This window comes from Nipponia nippon, unplaced genomic scaffold, assembly GCF_047370975.1.
Source record: "Nipponia nippon isolate SJK-2023a ecotype South Korea unplaced genomic scaffold, ASM4737097v1 scaffold_6, whole genome shotgun sequence".
NCBI lineage: Eukaryota > Metazoa > Chordata > Aves > Pelecaniformes > Threskiornithidae > Nipponia > Nipponia nippon.
In genome coordinates this window covers 79,588,191-79,606,780 of record NW_028262380.1, presented here as the reverse complement: position 1 = coordinate 79,606,780, position 18,590 = coordinate 79,588,191, and the positions used below count along the sequence as shown (strand labels likewise).

General features: G+C 40.5%; 1 protein-coding gene and 1 long non-coding RNA gene across 2 annotated transcripts in view; one reads left to right on the top strand and one right to left on the bottom strand.

Annotated features, from left to right (window-relative positions):
- Positions 1 to 7,742, top strand: part of LOC148051599 (uncharacterized) — a 36,774-nt gene extending 29,032 nt beyond the window's left edge. Inside the window, exons 3-5 of the long non-coding RNA XR_015700023.1 lie at positions 4,371 to 4,536; positions 6,655 to 6,717; positions 7,631 to 7,742. This is a non-coding gene — a long non-coding RNA (uncharacterized LOC148051599). The remainder of the gene's footprint in view (positions 1 to 4,370; positions 4,537 to 6,654; positions 6,718 to 7,630) is intronic.
- NDST4 (N-deacetylase and N-sulfotransferase 4) overlaps positions 1 to 18,590 on the bottom strand; it is a 153,401-nt gene that overhangs the window by 50,605 nt on the left and 84,206 nt on the right. The window contains exons 4-5 of the mRNA XM_009472365.2: positions 9,531 to 9,618; positions 4,350 to 4,504 (exon numbers count right to left, since the gene is read on the bottom strand). Coding sequence (XP_009470640.1) covers positions 4,350 to 4,504; positions 9,531 to 9,618 — 243 coding nt within the window. The remainder of the gene's footprint in view (positions 1 to 4,349; positions 4,505 to 9,530; positions 9,619 to 18,590) is intronic.

Genomic DNA, 18,590 nt, shown 5'->3' with positions numbered 1-18,590 from the left:
AAAAGCACTAATGAAGATGGACTATTTCAGAAGGACCTTCAGGTTAGGCAGAATGAGTCTCATCTTGTCTGTGTAGGACAATGTTAGCCTATATATGCAGACCATTTACAGAACATTTTTAGAGGCAATCTCTAGCGGGCATCTCTCCTTCCCAACATTAACTACAGATATTAATAACGGGACAAATTAGACTCTCTTTTCATCACATGCAGATACTTTGCTTTTGATATGTGGTCACTGGTCTTCATATTCTTGGTATTTAATTGGTATATTAAAAGCTCATGGTTTCTTTGTGGTCTGAGCAGCTCAAAAGTTTTAGGCAGAGGAAGTGCTAATGCACATCTGCAGTTGGTTTATAAACCAGAGGCTGAAGCCAAGGAGTGTTACTAGACAGGCTCTGAATTGATTTCTTTGTTTTGTATATGTGTATCTCTGAATTGATCTGTTTGTTTTGTATATGTCTCTCTCACTTCTTTAGATCAGATCACAGCTACCTTTTTATAGTTTTTGCCCTATCTCTGCCGTACTTTGGGCACATGTTCTCACAAATGAGCACAGAAGATAATCACTGAGCAAACAAATTGAGGGACAAATTAAAGAGATACAGGCTTTGGATTAAATATATTCTACTTGTTTTTGTCAGATAAGGATGTACAAAAGGGGGGAGGAAGGATATCTTGTGATTAAAGGATGGCAGTGAAAACTTTGTTTGTTTTATTTTTGGAATATGTACTATCAGAGACTTCTGCTTGAGCAATTTGTTTACTTCTTTGTGTATCAATTGCATTGCCTATAAACAAGGAGAATAATATTTGAGATATTAGTTTGCAGAATTTAATCCAAGGCTTAATCCATTAGTGTCTTTAAAGGATTTGGGGATCCTCTGATAGAAAAACCCAACAACCCACAAAACATGATCAAGTCAAACCCAACTAAAAATCAAATGTCATTTGCCATTTCCTTAGCTGGGCTCTGAAGCATAACATCCATATTTACGTAAATAAGACGACACTGGGATAGCAAAGTTCTGGGTAGTCTGCAACTTACTTTACCACAGTTAAAATCTCTGGCTCTTGTTCCTCTGAGGCTGAGGACATCGTGAGTGCTTGAAATGCGATTTGGCAGCCAGGGCTGTGGGAATGGCGCTATGGATGGGGGCACCTGTGGGGCCCATCGCTCAGGCATGCGTGGACAAGGATTTTGCCAGGCAAAACTTCCCAAGCTGCCTGCTGGATTCAGAGCAGTGGGGCAATAATGTTTATGAAAGATGCAAGAAAGTCTCTTCCTCTTACCAACTAGACGTGAAACAGTAGAAATTATAAATATCTCGGTGACACATAAATATAATAATTGGGAGGGCTCTTGTTAAAGGGAGTCTCCTGGTACACAAGCAATTCACATGTAAGGGAATCCTTTAAAGACTGTTGATTTTACTAAGCCCCAGATACACAGAGGTATACATATCTGCACTGAAATCAAGGCAATTCGATACCTAATTAGCAATTAGTTGTATGTATACAAAACTGTTTAGATACCCAATTTCTACATATGTTTTGTGATACAGCTGTTTGAGGCAGGCTGCAGTTGTAAACCCCCATTTTATAGAGTACTGTTATGAGGTACGGATATATCCGTGTAAAACAGAATTAGGTCAATTATCTAGTTGGCAGCTGTAACACCTGTATTTCTTGCCTGTGTTCAGCAGACTGTATGTGTACTTGAGCTCCTGCAAGCCAAAGATTATGCATACAGTATAAACACGAGCCAATAAAAATTATGCTTATGTATATTTATAGCTCCATGTGATAATATCCATGAAATACTGTTTCAGGTGTACTGGCTTGTGTTTATTAAGCTTGACTTTAATACACAATACTCAAGAGAAGGACATTCCTTTCATGAAACCTTTCCCCCCAGTGAACAACATCAATCCCAAGCCCGATACTTTCTTGCATGGAGAAGCTGCTGACTGTGATGGGATTTGGGTGCAGGTTTCCGGACAGCGTGATTTCTTTTAGCTTTCTTCTAAAATGATAAAGCCAGGAGAAGCCAACAGGTCTTAATGAACAGAATTTTTGTTGTGGTATTTGGGATCTTAAAGCAACCTTGACTGTTCTTCTCGGGTATAATGATGTGCTCTCCCATCGTGAAGACCCTGTTACCTTCTTACCCATGTTTAAAAAAAAAGAACGAAGGAATAGCACATTAGGTGAAGAATGAATGTGATCATACTTCCAAATAATTATTGCAGCTTTCCTTGCAGAAACTGACACAAAGTGTCATCTCTACCTGCAGCTAAAACAGGAGGTGGGGAGATATGGTCAATAAATGGGAAACACAAGAGAATATGGCACCAGCATCAAGCTGTGTTCCCCTGAGTATACTACTAAATAAAGATATTAGAGCACAAATAAAACATGTATAACATCAAGCAGATCTTCTATGTGTTGTTCTAGATCTCTAATTTAAATTTGGATCCACACCGCAAAGGCAAAGAATAATGAAAAGGGGTTTGCTTTAACTTTGGAGGATTTACGGAAGTGCAGCTGCAGAACAGGGAGTTCCTTTCCCGAGTAAGATATGATGCTGAGGATGAGAAAGCAGGGGAGGATACAAAACTACTCTGAAGTCATGGCTGGGACCTCTCTGATAGCTATCAGGAAGGTTGTCATATCGGGAAGATAAATTTCCCCCACAGAGAGGATTTCACAGGAAGCCTTTTGAAAAGAAATGTTCTCATAAGTAAATTGTACAGCTCATATAGATTCAAGGTTAAGAGGTTGGTACAACCCCTGTCCAAATGTTAGAAGGAAATAAAACTGTAATAACAGCAGCCTTTCACTGACATCAGCTCCTTATTTATAGGCACCCTAAGGAGCCTCTACCCTTCACTGATGACAGGGACATGGGCTTTATCGTTCTGTAGTTGAAGTTGCAAACAGATTCTATTACAAGCCCTGTTTTCAGGCTATGCTATAGATTTTACCCCTAAAGGTGGTTTGACCTAGAGGACTTCATGTTTCCTGAAAATATTAGGAGAATTTCCCGATAGGTTTAAAGATGAACAGACCATTTATTTTTGAGATACAGATTTTTAAAAAAATAATTACTCTTGCATTTAAAATCTCAACTCTATTTGGGTCTCTGGGCCAGGCTACGCAAAAGGCGTGAACAGGCCATGCCAGGAATGAAGGCTGACAGTAAAGCAGAACTGTAGAAAGGAAAAGAAGTCATTCAAAATGCCTCTGTACTAACACCCTGTGCCAAGCAGGAGATGGGAAGGGGGGAAGTCTGGCAAGAAGAGTAAACAGTTAAGCCATTTTTAATGAGTTTTCTTTAAAAGTTGTGAGGAAAATATTTTTGTAAACAAGGGAATAATTTGCTTCCAGCTGCTTGTTCAGGCATCTGCCTCTGCCGGTTTCCTGACGTGCCTTGGCTCATCTGAAGGATGAGAGGAAGGGGCAGCTGCTGGCTGGCCTTTCTGAGCTGCAAAGGGCTGGGACTTCTGTTCCCTGAGCAGCAGAGAAAGCCCCACTGTGTCACTCTGCTCTTTTGAGTGGCTCTGGTTGCTTGGCATTTCTATGCCTTGTCAAAGACCACAAAGTGTCCTTTCCAAAGTGAGCATTTATAGATTTCAGGTTTTCGTTGTCATGCTCAATAAGCAAGTAGAATTACCCTGAAAGAACTCTAAATGGTTTCCACCTGACCTTGGAGTACAAGTACTCTGAGCTCTGGGTAATGCTAGGAGGATAGCTCTTGTAAGTTAACAACACAAATGAGCAAAAATGAAACATCATTATCTATAAATATTAACAACAGGTTAGCTATGTAAAAAGCATGTTTTCAAGCAGGTCATCTAAAAACAACACAGTGAAATCCAGCAGTTTCACTTATTTGCTTCATTGGCTTCAAGATTTCTCACAAATCATACCCAACATTTAGGGTTTACTGTAACTTTATCTCTCCCCTATTGAGGATGTTTGCACCAGACTTCAGGAAGCTGATAACCTGTGTATAAACCCCTTCCTAAAGCTTAAAAGGCAAGCTGATACCTGCTGAGATTTCACTGCTTCTGATCCCTATGATCTCGCAAGGTTGCTTGGGTGAAGGGCTGCTACCTCTCCAGAAAGCCCGAGTCAGTGAAAAAGGCTAAGACAAAATTCAGCCCAAGTTTGAGTCAGAGAAAGGTGGTTTTTTTTTTGGGCTGAGTTTCCAATCTTGCTACCTTATTTGCATATCTATGTATATATATATATGTGTATAATATAGATAAACATAAAAACAGCTTGGAAAGCATAGCTATAATATGCAAAGGTATCCTAGTGAACCTTTTGGTAACTTCTACTCACTATTGCAAATTCTTTGTTGAGAATCATCTGCTCTACCAGTGATGACTCGTTGTGGAAGAGGTGAGGCTGCATATGACTCCACATATGGGGAAACCACCAAAACTCATCCACAGATCTCAACAGCAGGTCATCGCCTTCATCTTCCTCTTCAGTCCCTGCGAAAGAAAGAAAGAAAGAAAAAAAAAAGGTAATAGAAAAGCCACAGCAGAAAATGCCCATAATTGTTTTTTTTAAACACAGAGGAGGCTGCCATAAAACCTAATGTCCTTGGCCTGGATGTCTCACTGTGCTGCAGACAGGCTCTGCCATATCACAGAAGGAGTGAGGTGAATTACCACGGATGGTAGCTATCCCTTTCTATTCCTGGCCTGGTGTTAACTCACAGTAATTCTAACAAGAATTAGTTTTCAAGGGCTGATTGTTGTGCTGTGTAAGGCATTAGGAGTATTTAGAAGTTCAGGCTCCCCATGAAGGTGGAGATTGGATGGACTTGTACCTACCTGCTTTGGTCCTGCCAGACACCGTGCGGTTGTAGCTGGCCAAGGGGGCATCACAGAGAGCTGTGTGCCAGAGTCTTGCCAACCCCTCCCCACACTCCTAGCTACCTCATTATTAGACTCGGTAAATTGAAATCTGATAATTTCTGGTAAAGTGTGAAACAAGTTTGCAATAGTTTCAAAATATAATTAGGTGGAAAACATGAAGCTGTAATGGCAAAGGGGTTCCAAATGTTGTTTCCTACAGTTCAGTATTCAATTTTTGCCAGGTTTAATCTTGACGTAAACCCAATAAAATCTCCTGTGTTAGTGAAGAGTATCTGCTTGAGGCAGAAGCAAGCATGTGTGGTTATAACAAAGCAAACCTTCCATTTGAGAAATGACACAACGCTGTTTCCACCATCTGCGGACATATATCTGCAGTGCTTTTTCAAACTGGAAAGGCAAATTTAGATTTCAGTAACTTCACTCTGAAATTACTTAACGATATTCTGTTTATTAGCAGCCTTCCTTCTTGTTCCTTTGCCATTTAAATGCTTTTATTTTTCTTCAGCCAAAGAAATAATTGTCAAAATCAGTCTACTGATGCAAACATAGATGTCTTTTCTTCTTACGAGCCTTCCAATGTTTTGCAAAACTCATTGGAAGAAAATGCTCCATGGACGTCACTCTTTACTTTTGTGGCACGAGGCAGGAACATACAGAGATGGTTGTTTGGTGCACGCACTTCAGCTCTTGATTTTTATTTTTCACTTCCGCAGTGCTTTTTGAAGAATGCTACTACACAAGGAGAGCATTCCTTTGAAACTTTCTCAGGGTGTCACTGAATCACTTTACTCCCCTCTTTGCAGCGCTCTGCAAGTTCTAAGAAAGTTGCTCCCGCTGATGGGAGTGCTGCTGGAAAAAGAAAACAACCTTGTTTTCTTGGTAATTCCTTGTTGAAAAGAAAGGACTGATAGCTGCTCCTTCTGTGAATGTTTGCTCCTTTGTGCAAAACTTCTATATACTGCATCTGTTGAATGACCGCTATCTTGTTATTTGGGGTATGTGGTTCACTTGCAGTCACCCAGGCACATGCAAGGGAAATGTGATTAGGGGAAGGAACTTAACGTAGGCTTTCGAAATAGGACAGAAGAGAAAGGGAGATAGGAGTTTGTGAAGCCGCTGAAGACCTCTTTGGTAACCCAAAGGTAGAAAACTGAAGGTAGGGATGAAGAGGAAAGTGGATATTTGAAATATATTAAGAACTACAATCATTCAACATAAGGTCAAAGTATAATTTAGTGCCTTATTAACATTTGAAGTAGAGCACGATTCTTGAAAGAATTTCATTATTAAAACCTGTATTTTAAAAATCTTATTTTTTTCTACTAATTTCTTTGAAAATGTAGCTACAACTAATAAAGCGTTGCACTTTTTTTACTGTAACAAAAATAAAACAAGATAAAGCATAACACTTTCCAGTTTAAACAAAAACAACCCCACCCTGTAATGGCAGAGCTGAAACAGAAAGGTTGGAAGTTTAACATGTGGTGGTGGTGTTACTTTTGAGGATAGTTTTCTCTACAAGCCTTTAAAAAGAGTGCTGTTTGATTTTATAGATTCTTAAGTAGCATTATTTAAAAAAAAAAAATCTCATGCAACGGTTTAATGGAGCATTTAGTGAGTGTTTATATTGTTTAAATATTTTTGCCCAAGTCCTTATTCAGAGGCAAAACAAGGGATTTTGAGGTTTTCATTTCTTGTACAATCAATGTTCTTTATGTAACTTTCTATCTTCATTTTAACGTGAAAACTGAAAAATGCAGTAGACCTACAATCAAGGAGGTGGACGTATATCTGCTTTGAGATGCAGTATGCACTTTACACAGGTAGGTAATAATTCAAAGTTTGTTTGTGCATAATAAATAACTCCATATTTTAAAACTACAACCATAACTTAGAGGTCTCTCTTGAGCTCAAAACTGAAACTAACTTTGAAGTTGCTATCAATAATCTTATAAATCTTAAATGCAAATGCTGGGAACATCTTAATTTCTGTTACCACAGCATGAACAAGTAGAAAGTGTTTGCTAAAAGTGCATAACTAATAGGGTCTACTGATTTTTTTGCTAATAGCGTTATGTCTACAGTGCACATTTTACCAGTGCCACAGCAGGGAGTAGTGGTGGTGGTGGTGGTGAGATGATGAGCAGTGAGGCTGATGTGTCAGCTATTGTACTTGCACTCAGGCATACCAACTAGAGCTGGTATGTGTAGTACAGATGTCAGCAACATCTTTTGATGAAAATGTATAACTGTTTAATCTGCCAACACATTCCCGTGCTCATCTCCCTCCTGTAGTTTAAAATGATCCAAGTTTTGGAAAGGAGAGCAAAATCACACATTAAGGAAGTCAATAAGGCACAGCAGTTGCAGTGCGCTAATAAAACATGTTGAATATCTGATACTAAAAGCCTCTCTGGGTAACCAAGCCACATTTACAGTAATTAAAGAATACCTTTCCATGTTTTATTTATAACGAGTCAATAAAGTGTATATTGCATGGAGAATACTTTGAAAGCTTTCCACTAAGCTGGTATGACAAAACGCCACCACCAACCTGTAAATGAAGTGTTCACTTAAAAACTCAGATGCATCACTGAGTACAGGCAGCAGCAGGTCCCTTAATGGAGGCAATGACATGCTTCAACTCAATAAGTAGTTCTGTGCTATTTTTGTAAGCCTTGAGAGCCTTAGGAGGACAGGCACATATGCACATTCTTGTATTTTCTCTCTCTACAGCAGCAGCAAATCTGAAATTGGTCAGCATTACATCAGCTGGGCAAGAAGACCTGTGACAACAATATGGAGGCTGTTGGAATGAATGAAGAAAAAAATGTATTGGCAGGTCAGGGGTTTGATTTTGTAGAAAGGCTGCATGGTTTGTGCCAGCCACTGTTCAGTACGTCATAGTATTTATAATAAATTACCTCTTTCTCCACCTCCTCCCCTCCTTGAATTACCTTTCTCTGCAGTGGACACTGCAATGACCGATACCAGCTTGACTCTGTAGATGGCCACAACCGAGCACCATCCTACTTTAGAGCGGCTCAGAGCCTTAGGCTATTTTTGTTTATTTTGCTGTATTACGTGTGTGTGCAATTAATCTCCAGAAGGAATAACTACACAGGCAGGTCAAGATGAAGTGAGGAGAACACTGAAGTTCTGTCTCCGAAGTTGCTCTCTAATCACAGGTCTGCCACTGGCTTGTTATATGACTCCAGGCAAGTAATTCCATCTCTCTCTCTACCTCTCATTTTTCCCAGGCTCTCCAGCCTATATCTTTAGTCTGTAAGGTTTCCTGGGCAGCAGCTGATTGCACGAGGGGAAAACAGCCTGGACTTCGGAAGCGACAGTGATACAAATGCACAATTTTGGTTTCCTTCTCTGTATTCATCCCTCAAATGCTTCCTCATCTCCCCTTCTCCCAGGGACATCTGTACTCTCCTAACGGGTGGTGAAATGGAGACATAAGAGCTGGGTAAGCTCATCTGTTTGGTGTTCAAATACCATCAATGAAAAGGGGAGTACTGCTACGCCCATACTCAGAGGGGTGACCTGCCTTATTCCACAGCTAGCTCATGGCCTGTGACAGCTAGGACTGCATCATTCCTAGCTTTTAAACTTACCCTCCCACCCTCTTGCTGCTGTAATGCCTCCTCCTCTGCTCCAGATAAGCTTCTCAGCTTCCCTGGCATCACTCAGTGAGTGTCACTAAATGCGGCTGAATGGGTTGACAGCTGAGGACTTTGGTGGTTGTCTTCAAAGGTGGGAAGGGTATGGAGTTTGGAAAGGAGAAGGACAGGAGGTGTCTCCTTTGAAGTGAGTCGCTGAATATGACTTTTTTTGCCTTAGCAGTACTAGGGAGCAGCATGGCTCAGTGGCAGCAAAGGGAAGCCTGAGTGGAGGTGCAGCAAAATGGTAAGGAGAAGGCAAAGGAGGAGGGGAGAAAAAAAAACCACGACTAAAAAAGGGGTATTGTGCTGTGGAGAAATGGAGCAAAAGAGAGAAAGGAGTTAGGAGGAGGAGGAGGAGATGTAAAAGCACCTAATCTTCCACAGAAACACAGTGCAAGTGTGCAACTTATTGCTGCATAGAGTGTGAAAGGAGCAGGGTTTCAATACAAATTTCTTTTCATCTTGTTTTCCTTTTATCATCCCTCCTGATTTGCAGACCACTGAGATAGATTACCTTTACAGTCCTAACAAAATCTTGTGCATCCCATTCAAACGCTTCTGCCTCTTCAGAGGTTATGAGACATGATTTTTCCAATCTTTCATATTTCATCATGCTTATCATACTAGAAAAGCCTTAGTATGTCTTCTGTGCTGGCCTGTCTTCTGTGGAATTATAGAGATCTTAGCAGCTACTTTGCTTCCTTTGTAACTCTAAGATTTACTACTACACATCTTTTAAAAAAGCACCAAGGGCATCTACGTGTTCCTGAGAAGCTCATCTGTAGCATACCTTTTCCCCTTTGGACACTGAATTAGACACTGGATGCTAAAATGGTGGAGCATGTATTTCCCACTACTCCACTGAGTCAACGTGTTATTTAAAAAGGGCATGTTTAAAGCTAGGTTTAAAATCCTGTCGCCTATTTAACTGTGCAGCTACCTGAAAGCATGAAGTTCCTTCTTACCTGTGTGGTAAAATTTTCCTGAAAATCCAAGGTTGAAGGTAAAATTTGCAACCTGAGTGCGCAGTAAATTTTGAGTCTCTAGTAAAGCCTGAAATAAATAAGAAATTAACATGCATTTAGAAAAATGAATATTAATTTTTGGAATGCCTCATTTTAAAAGTTGCGTCCAACTGAGGAGATACAAAAAATAAGATCCTGTTAAATGTTTCACGTTTTATTTCGGGCTCATTCTTTTTTATGAGACTATTACAGTGAGCTTAATTTGTTCCATCAGAGTTTGATGGTCTACCAATGCTAGTAATAGTACCTAAGTACCAAAGCAGGTGATGGTTCTGTAACTTGGGCCAAGATACTATACGTTGTTTGCAGTGATCTATGGCAGGACTTGAATCCAGCCATTCAGAGGCAGCAATATACTAAATCACTAAGTCACCCATGCTTTGGGCTATTAATGAAGCTTGATAAAATGTGCTTAAAACCCAAAGTAAATTTAGGAATAGTATTTGCCCTCCGGATGTGGAGGCATTGGGATTTACTTACCTGCAGAAACGTTTTTGATTGTGTCTGAATAGCAAATTCAGGCTTAACTGTGAAGTGGCAAAACTCCAATTTTGACCTATGGTAGAAGTAGTATCTATGTCAGAAATCAAATCCCTGTTTATTTTTATTCTCTCCTCCAAGCAAAAGATAAGACCAATCTAAATGAAACGGAGGAAAAGGGTATTGCCTATAGAAGAAATAGGTGTAGTCTTCGTCACCTGTCTGTTTTTTCTTGGACGTATTTCCAACCACTAGAGAAAGAGGAAAGATGGTTCAGCCTGCATGAGCTATCTACATTTACTGTTAGTTGTCAACTCTGCACTGCTTCTAAAGGTAGTCCTGGCTGCACAGATATCTGTCCACTTTCAATCACCAGTCCACGTAATTTGGATGTGCTACATATGTGAGATGGGTAGTGCATTTATCTCCCTATTGGTCTTGCCAATGTTGAATGGGTTATAAGCTCTATTTTCATCAATTTTCCGTGTCTCCATTATGTGGCTCTTGAGAATTTTTCCCATTATCTATTAAGACCAGTTTTATTGATTGAGTGTTCATGTTCTTGCACAGTTCAAAGACAAAACGCATGCAGTGGTTTACACACAGTCCAAGTCCAGCTAATGTTGCCTTTCATTTGAAAGAATTACTTTTTGTATGGTCGTTAGTAATTTCACTTAACATTACAGGAAAACAGTTTTACCTTTTTGCTCAACCCACTGGTCTAATTTAAAAAACAACAACAACAACAACAAACTCGTAACCATAAACCAAAAGTATCGCCAGTCCAGCGTAAATGATGAAACCAGGGTTTAAGCAGCAGAGATGCAGATGGCCTGTGCAATCCTAGTCCAGAGCGGAGCCGAACTAAGCAGGTCAGGTTTCTGCGGTCTCGTGACTTATCATACTTCCTTTACACTGCAGTGGGTTGGGAGGTGCTGTGAGCTACTGTTAGCATTTGCTGTAGGACATTAACTTCTTAAAGTTACCGACTCCCTCCTAATTACGCAGATATTTGGGCACCGTACGTCTTGGAGCAGAAGCCTCTTCTGGAGCATCATTTGCTAACAGCCGCCTTCTAAAGAGGCATCATTTGGGTGCCAGGCAGCTCAGGAGTGTAATACAAAAGATTGTCAGACAGTGTGCATCTGCCTTCATTTTTTTAAATAGAAACATTTATTGGGTGTTAAGAAAGATGTAAAACAAAGACAGTGGTTATCGGCTACAACAGTCACCAAGCAAATTCCTTTCCTTGCTAAAGGAAATAAAGTAATCTAATGACAGTAAATCTTATGCTTTAGCACTAAATATTAAGATAGCAGTATGGTTTCTAACCTATCTTGCCAGACATTTAATAAGTTGATTATTTCAATCCTGTGACAATTTCACATGTGGGACTATATTTGTGTAATATATAACAACTAAGTGTTCACTAAAATGTAAAACCTTAGAGACCAACACCACTGTTATCTAAGACATTGAGGAAAATCCCCAGTTGGTAAAAACTGGCCCTAAATTGACACCATTAAAGTCACAAGCACAAATCAGAGTCATTATATTTTGGAACGTAATTTTCCAAGCTATCTAGAGCATTTTATATATGTTGAGAAAGACTGATGGGCTGAGTAAAATCAATTCAATTTTCCTTTGAGGAAAGAACATCTTGAGAAATTATCATCACTTAAAACATAGTGTAAGAAAGTACAAGAAACAAACATCATTATAGCACTTAGGTTTTTCTCTCTGATTTCCCTCATGCTCACATCTCAATAAGATGACAGAACTGCTAGATAGGCAGCAGCTTTCCAGCCCAGTAAGGTCTCATTAAAAACACAGAGTGAGGATTAAGATGTAAATCCTGTAACCTGCAGTGTGTCGAACATTTTTCTCTGTCTAAAGGGCAAATCTGTCACTCAAACTGGATTTGGCTTGGTCCTAAAGACTTTTTTAATTGCAATTTCCATATATGCATATTAACTTATATAATATGCAGCTAAACTTCATTTTCATGACCTCACCTAATTTTAATACTAAGAAGATATTGTCAGCTAAGTCAGTCCAAACTTATTTTGTCACTACTTGCCTTGTTTGTAGAGGGGGATTAACGTCTTCCACATCCTTAATATAAAAAACAATTTCTGTTTAGGTGATTAGGGTCTGCCTTCCCTATTTTTAATAAACATATATTCAAACAAAATTGCTGATGACTCATACTGCCTTCCCTGGTAATTTTGCACAGTAAATAATGAGAACTTTTGTCTCCTGTAAGTACAGACCTTAACAGCATGCATCGTAGAAAAGTGGCGTGGCAGGAGAAGAGCAGACAACTTTCTTCCATCGCCCTTCTCACACAATCCCGCGTGGGATGAACCCCTGCTTGTTTGCCTGTTTGTGAGGGTAGCTGCAAACATTGCTGCTCGGGCAGTCCTCCGGCTCCTGGACGGTGCAGGGTGGAGGAGATGCGCATCCCTGGCATCCAGTGCCAGAAACTTTTCCGGAGCTTGCACAGCCTTCGCGCAAGGTGGAAGGTATTTATTTTACTCTGAAGGGTTTGCAAGATGAGGAAGAGATGTTGAATTTTAACAGCTGGAAATCCTACCCAAATGCCAGGTGCAAGCACAGCTATTCACAGTCTGCATGGTCCTGCTGTGCTGTCCCTAGCCATCCTTCCCTGGGGACTCACCTGTCCCTGTCCCACCCCTGTCCCCTTTGCATGCTGACCTCGGGATGCTGAGGGAGAAATGGTAGGCGCTGCCCAGAACTTCAGCAGAAGGGAAATTCATATAGAGGAATGTGGATTTAAAAAAAAAAAAAAAGGCATGACAACTCTGATTTTGTAGAGAAGATTCTTCTCCTGGATATTTCATCTGACCACAGTATTTAAGTTCTATCTGCCAGTGTGTGTCTTTTCCTCAGTCAGTGGGATTATTTTTTTCTCTGAGTATTGGGGTTTAAAAGAGCTGTAAGTGGAAGAAAGATACTTGCACTGAAAATACAATTAGCATTCTCCATTGAACTCATAGGGGTGCGTTAAAGCAACAGCTGGAACTCACTGTTGTTTTATTTTTCGACAGTTAAATAGATCATGCTAAATAACTATTGTTCTCCAAGGAAAGAACCACGGAGCACACCTGCACATGGACAAACAGGCATGTCTCAGTGCCAGGCTAAGAGAAGGACGTTTTTCTTTTTAAGGTAATCCCAGCTGTTCTTTCAAATACAAAGCCTTAATTGCCTGGAATCTCTCAAAACTCGTGGGTTTCATTTTATTAATTGATTCTTCGCTTTGTCAATGAGGCTTCTCTCTGTGTCATCCACAAGATACGGTTTGTTTTTTATACTGCGTTTACATTCAGCAGTCTTTTACATTAATCCATATAATTACCTTTTGTAGACTTGAAGTTGCTGTGTCTTTATTCTTCATAATTGGTGCCTCTATTAAGCACAAGTGATATTTTCCTGCTATGTCCTTGTTAATTATAACTCTATCCTTCATTTACATAATAAACTTTTTTGGGCAATTTCTGCAGTAACATTTCATGCCTAATAGGAAGCAATTTGCTTTCCTTTATTAAGTACATTAAAACTTCATGCCCCAGACATCATTGACAGTAAACATTTGATTCTGCTCAAATTTAATGCACCAAGGCATTTTGCTCTGCCATATTAGGTTTATTTATGTGCTATGTTCTGGATTGTTAGCTGCTAATGAGACTTCGGCTCTTATTGCTCTAAGGCCTGAACACTAACCTCATTTTAATGAGTTCATTATTTGCTGCCTTCTGAATGGAACACAACAAATTTTCCTTTTAATTAAAGGTCAAAACACCTCTGGCTAAAGAAAGTGAAGAGGTTATCAAATCCTTAGAGAAGGTAAAAGAATGACTTTTCCTGATTTTGATGCCAAGCATGGGCAGGCCAGGCTGAGGTAGATGGTGTTTCTCTGGGGACTAAAACTCCAAATCTAAGCTGAGTGATAACAACGCTAAAACGTGGTACTAGTCTTCCCAAGACACTGTAAAAAAACCCCAAAAAAACCCAAACCAAAAAAACAAACCCCGAAACTCAGCCAAAGTAATTAAAGAGGCTTTACTCCTAACCCAAAGGTCTGTGTGGATCAATACTACTGCTAAAGCATGAGCCCTTCTTTGCATGTACAATGGTTTCTAGGGTGCAGAGGACAGATGCCAGATTAATTGAGCCAACAAAAACTAATCTCATGTTTCTTATCAAGGAAAGTGAGGCAGATGTGATCAATATTGGGGGCTGTTTGTAGTGAGACAACATATGCAACCATGTGTAGTGTGTGCGAAATGCACGTACAGGGGATTAGTGATCCCTTTCTTTGAAAATACAGAGTGGAAGCTTCAGTCAAACCAAGAAAAGATTCATTAAAGGAATTAATACACAGATCCTTGTCCTTTGTCTAGCATTTTATACCTGGTCACCATCTTAAAGGCAGGCTAAGAAACATTGGTTCATGTACCTCTCATTCGAGATTCTGCTCGCGGCGCTGGTAATAGTGTTACAGACAAGAAGAATATTTGGGAAGGAAGACACCGGTATCTGCGAGAACAGCTGGTGAAAACTTAAAATCTGGTTTTGGAGGAAAATCCTAACAGTTTGTGAAACATAGACATTGCTTGGCATGAACACTGAAACTGTCAAAATGTCTTTATAACAGCTCTAAACATACTTTCTGTAAAACTGAACCAAAATTCCTGACTCTTGCAGATGTTTCAGGGACCTTCCCAGAAGTTGCTAAACATGCCCGAGAGCATCAGGAGAAGCCTAGGAGGGACCCAAGGTTTGCAGGACTCAACGTTACCCCAGTGTGGAACAGGAAGCTCCTGGTCATAGAGCAGGAGCTTCTGGTCATACATGTGGCCTTCCAGAGGCAATATTGTGAATGTGAATTTTGGGAACCGGCAATAACTCAAGATCTTAGGGGTTCCTGCCTCTGTGGCAGGGATCTCTGTGGTCATGGTGCCCAGCGTCCCCAGCCTATAGGGCACTCCACTAGGTAGAGCTGCCCAAGGAAACATGATCCCAAGTTACTACCGAGCCTGTCCATGACGACTGCACAATGTGGAGGACAGATGAGAAAGGATCTAGTTCTTCATGCAGTTTGGAAGGAGATCGAGGGAAGGAGGGGAAGTTAGGTATTTCTGGTTTTCAGTGTATCTATAATTTGCTGTCTTCGTGAATTATTTTATTTCCACAGACTCACTCTAGGAAGTGCTTCTGGCGCAGGAGGTTGTGCCAGTGTCTGGCATCCCAGGGCTACACGGCTAAGGTTATGTTGCCCCATCACCATCTGAGGGATATGACTGAGGATCCTGTCAAAAATGGGCTAACTTGCCATTACTCAAAGTCATCGTTCATTTGGGAATGGATTGTAGTGCTGGGGAGCGATTCCACTGGTGCAGGTTTTTTTTTTTTTCTTTCGTGTGTGCGCATAAAATGTATATATGCTCACTACATACACATTACTTATTTATATGTACTGTAGATACAAAATATGTGCAAATATATAAATGTAGATATTCTTTACAGTAAATCTTCCTATATGTGATGTTTATATACACTGCTTAGTAAATAGGATTTTTTTCCTGGGACAGGTTGCCCAGAGAGGCTGGAGAATCTCTGTCCTTTGAGATATGATCTGATCTAACTTTGAAGTTACCTCTGCTTTGAGCAGGGGCTTAGACTAGATCACCTCCAGAACCCCCTTCCAACCACAATTACTTTAAGATTTGATGAAGATTTTCCCTGTATTTTTCACTTCAGGACAGTTTTCTCGGGCTTCTATGGTACATACTTGTTATTAATGCCAAGGAATCTTTTAATGCATTTATTAATTTTTGTTCCTAACATTTGTCCTTAATGCTTTTGCAGTTATATAACCCTGAGGTTCATTCTCAAGCTGTTCTGTGCAGCAATTTGCTGGTGGTCTGTGGAAAGTTGGAGGACTACAAAGTAGTAGTTTTGCGCTTGATTTCCAGCTGAAAATTTGTAGGGGAAAAAAAGCAAAGAATAAGTTCAGCAATGTTTCTTTCCACTGCAAGCAGCTGCTGTCAGTATGTGATTTCTGATTGCCTCTTCCCGCTCTTGTTCCCTCCCTGAAATCTACGCTAGGAAAAAAATCTGACAGTGCCTGATGTGGTCTTGGCAATCTTCAAAGCCAATGCAATCTTCATAGGACTACCATGAAATAGTAATAATCACAGTAACCATCATAAGGATGGTGTGAAATAGCTAGTCGCTGTTTTTCTGATAGGAAAACTGAATTTAAAAAAAAGAAAAACCAAACCAAACCCCTAGCCTGACATCACTGACAGGGTCACTGCAAGACCAGGACTCCCGGTTCCTTAGTTTCAGCTTTCGGTTTGGAGCACAGATTTCTGCCATAAGAGGGACAATCAAATCAGCTGTATCTGCACTTCTTAAAACACAGCTCAGTGAGTTGTGAGTTTATAAACCCAGTACAGCCGAGTCATTGATTTCTGTGTGGCAAGGATTTCAGCCCACTTCACTTGCTTATAGCAGAATTTTAATAGAAAATTCTTTAATACTGTAGTGTAGAATTATAAAGAATTCACATTATTGACTTACTGGCTAGATTTTGAAAAGAGTTCAGGGGTTAAAGTTAGTCAAATCCTTAATGGGATATACTCATAGTACTCATATTGTGCCAAAACTGATTTGAGTAACTGTTAACCAGGTCTGGGATCAATGGGCACCTGTCAGCCTTCACAGATTTAGGTTTCCTCTTAAGACACTTCTCAGCGAGTGCATTATACAAATGGTGTCATTCCCAGTGCTGGCTGCAGACCTCTTGCCACACCCAGCAAGGCGAGCAGGGCTTCAGCCATTGCCTGGCATTCCTGAGATACGGGACTTCACTTCTTTTTGTATTTATTTCTGTGAAGTACTATGCTAATCTATAATGCCTTATAAATAATTAGTAGGAAGGTCTCTGACGGTGCTGAACACAGCCAGCTCCATCTGCAGATCTATTTTTTATTATAGAGCTATTACTTGAGTCTGTTCAGCATTTCTCTTGAGTAGCTGCCTTAGTGTGAGGTCTGAGAGGATATGTGGGTTTATTTGAAGCGAAAAAAAAGTCATGTTTTGCACTCATATATAATATGTTTATTGCAAACAGAAGAATTTATTTTTCGTTTATGAGTGGAATACCCTATTTATCAGATCTACTTCTGCTGCTATTTCCTAACTCCGTCTCAAAGTCAGAAAACTGTCAGGAGTCTAATTGCATTTAATTCAGCACAGAGGAATGCATCTGGTCCAGAAAAGGTTCAGCTAGTTTCAGCTAAATGAGATGGATGGGGCGATATTGCACCAAATTTACCAGCTACTCATGACTAACTGGCTAATAACATCACTTGAGAACTCAGAAGGTGGCTTTTGGTTAAGTATTATAGGAGAGATGATGCTACGACGGTGACACAGATACCCCGGCAGCGAGAGCACCTTGACCAACTGCACGTGTGTGGGTGCACGTATATAAATAACCATGGCAATTATTCAGTCTCTCTTCTTGGAAAAAGGAATTCATAGCCAACCATCTTGTACTTGTTAGAAGATCTAGCAACAAAAAGCTCAAATGAAGAGCAAGGGGACAGCCTAACAGGGCAAAAAGTCTAAATTAAAAATTTATTTTAACCAGGACTATACAGATGAGTCAATGCAATTGCTTCCAATTCTCCAGCAGTATCTGGCTGGGGAAGATCAAAGGCATTAAGCATGGTGGTGAGCAGCCACGGGATCTGCTGCTGGTACCGTCGGAGCAGGGTATGGCTGCAGTGGTTGCCTGCTAGCGGTGATTGCTCTTCTGGGTTGGTGTTATCCATGAAAAGATTTACAGCCTATTTGGGAAATCACTGAGGGTCTTTGATATAAATCACTACTGATTGTGAAGGATTTTTTAGGAATACCAACCAAATCTGCTGACAAATCCTGCAAGGGGAAAAACCAGCACGTGCCCAAGCTGAGAACGGGCAGTGATTCCCTGTGGCTGTGGAGGCAGCCAGCCCTGCCGCGTGGTGTGCCGTGAGAGCCTTTCCCCTGCCAAGAGAAATGTCCCAACCCTTCATGGAGATGAAGGCTGTTTCTCTTTTCAGTCTGATAATTTTGCTGGCTGCTGCCTGGGGAGGACTGAGTACAGCCTTATGCTGTTTTATGCTGTTTTCTACTCCTTTCAGAGGCTGTGTGGTCTGTAAAGAGCAAAAAGCCCCAGCTCCCATGCTCCCTACAGCTGCAGTTCTGCTTGGCCAGTGCAACAGCCGCACAGAGGAAAGAAGAGATGCTTCTTTGCATCTTGCCCCATATCCATGTCTTGGATACGGATGGTTTGTCCGTCTGCAATTCTGTTGGAGTGCTAGCATGAGAGAGGCCAGAAAGGCAGAGGCAGAACCATCACCTAGCTCTGATCAATCACAAAAAAAGAAATATCCCTAAAATAAGTATTGAATGTGAAAACCATCTTGAGGCTTTAAAGGG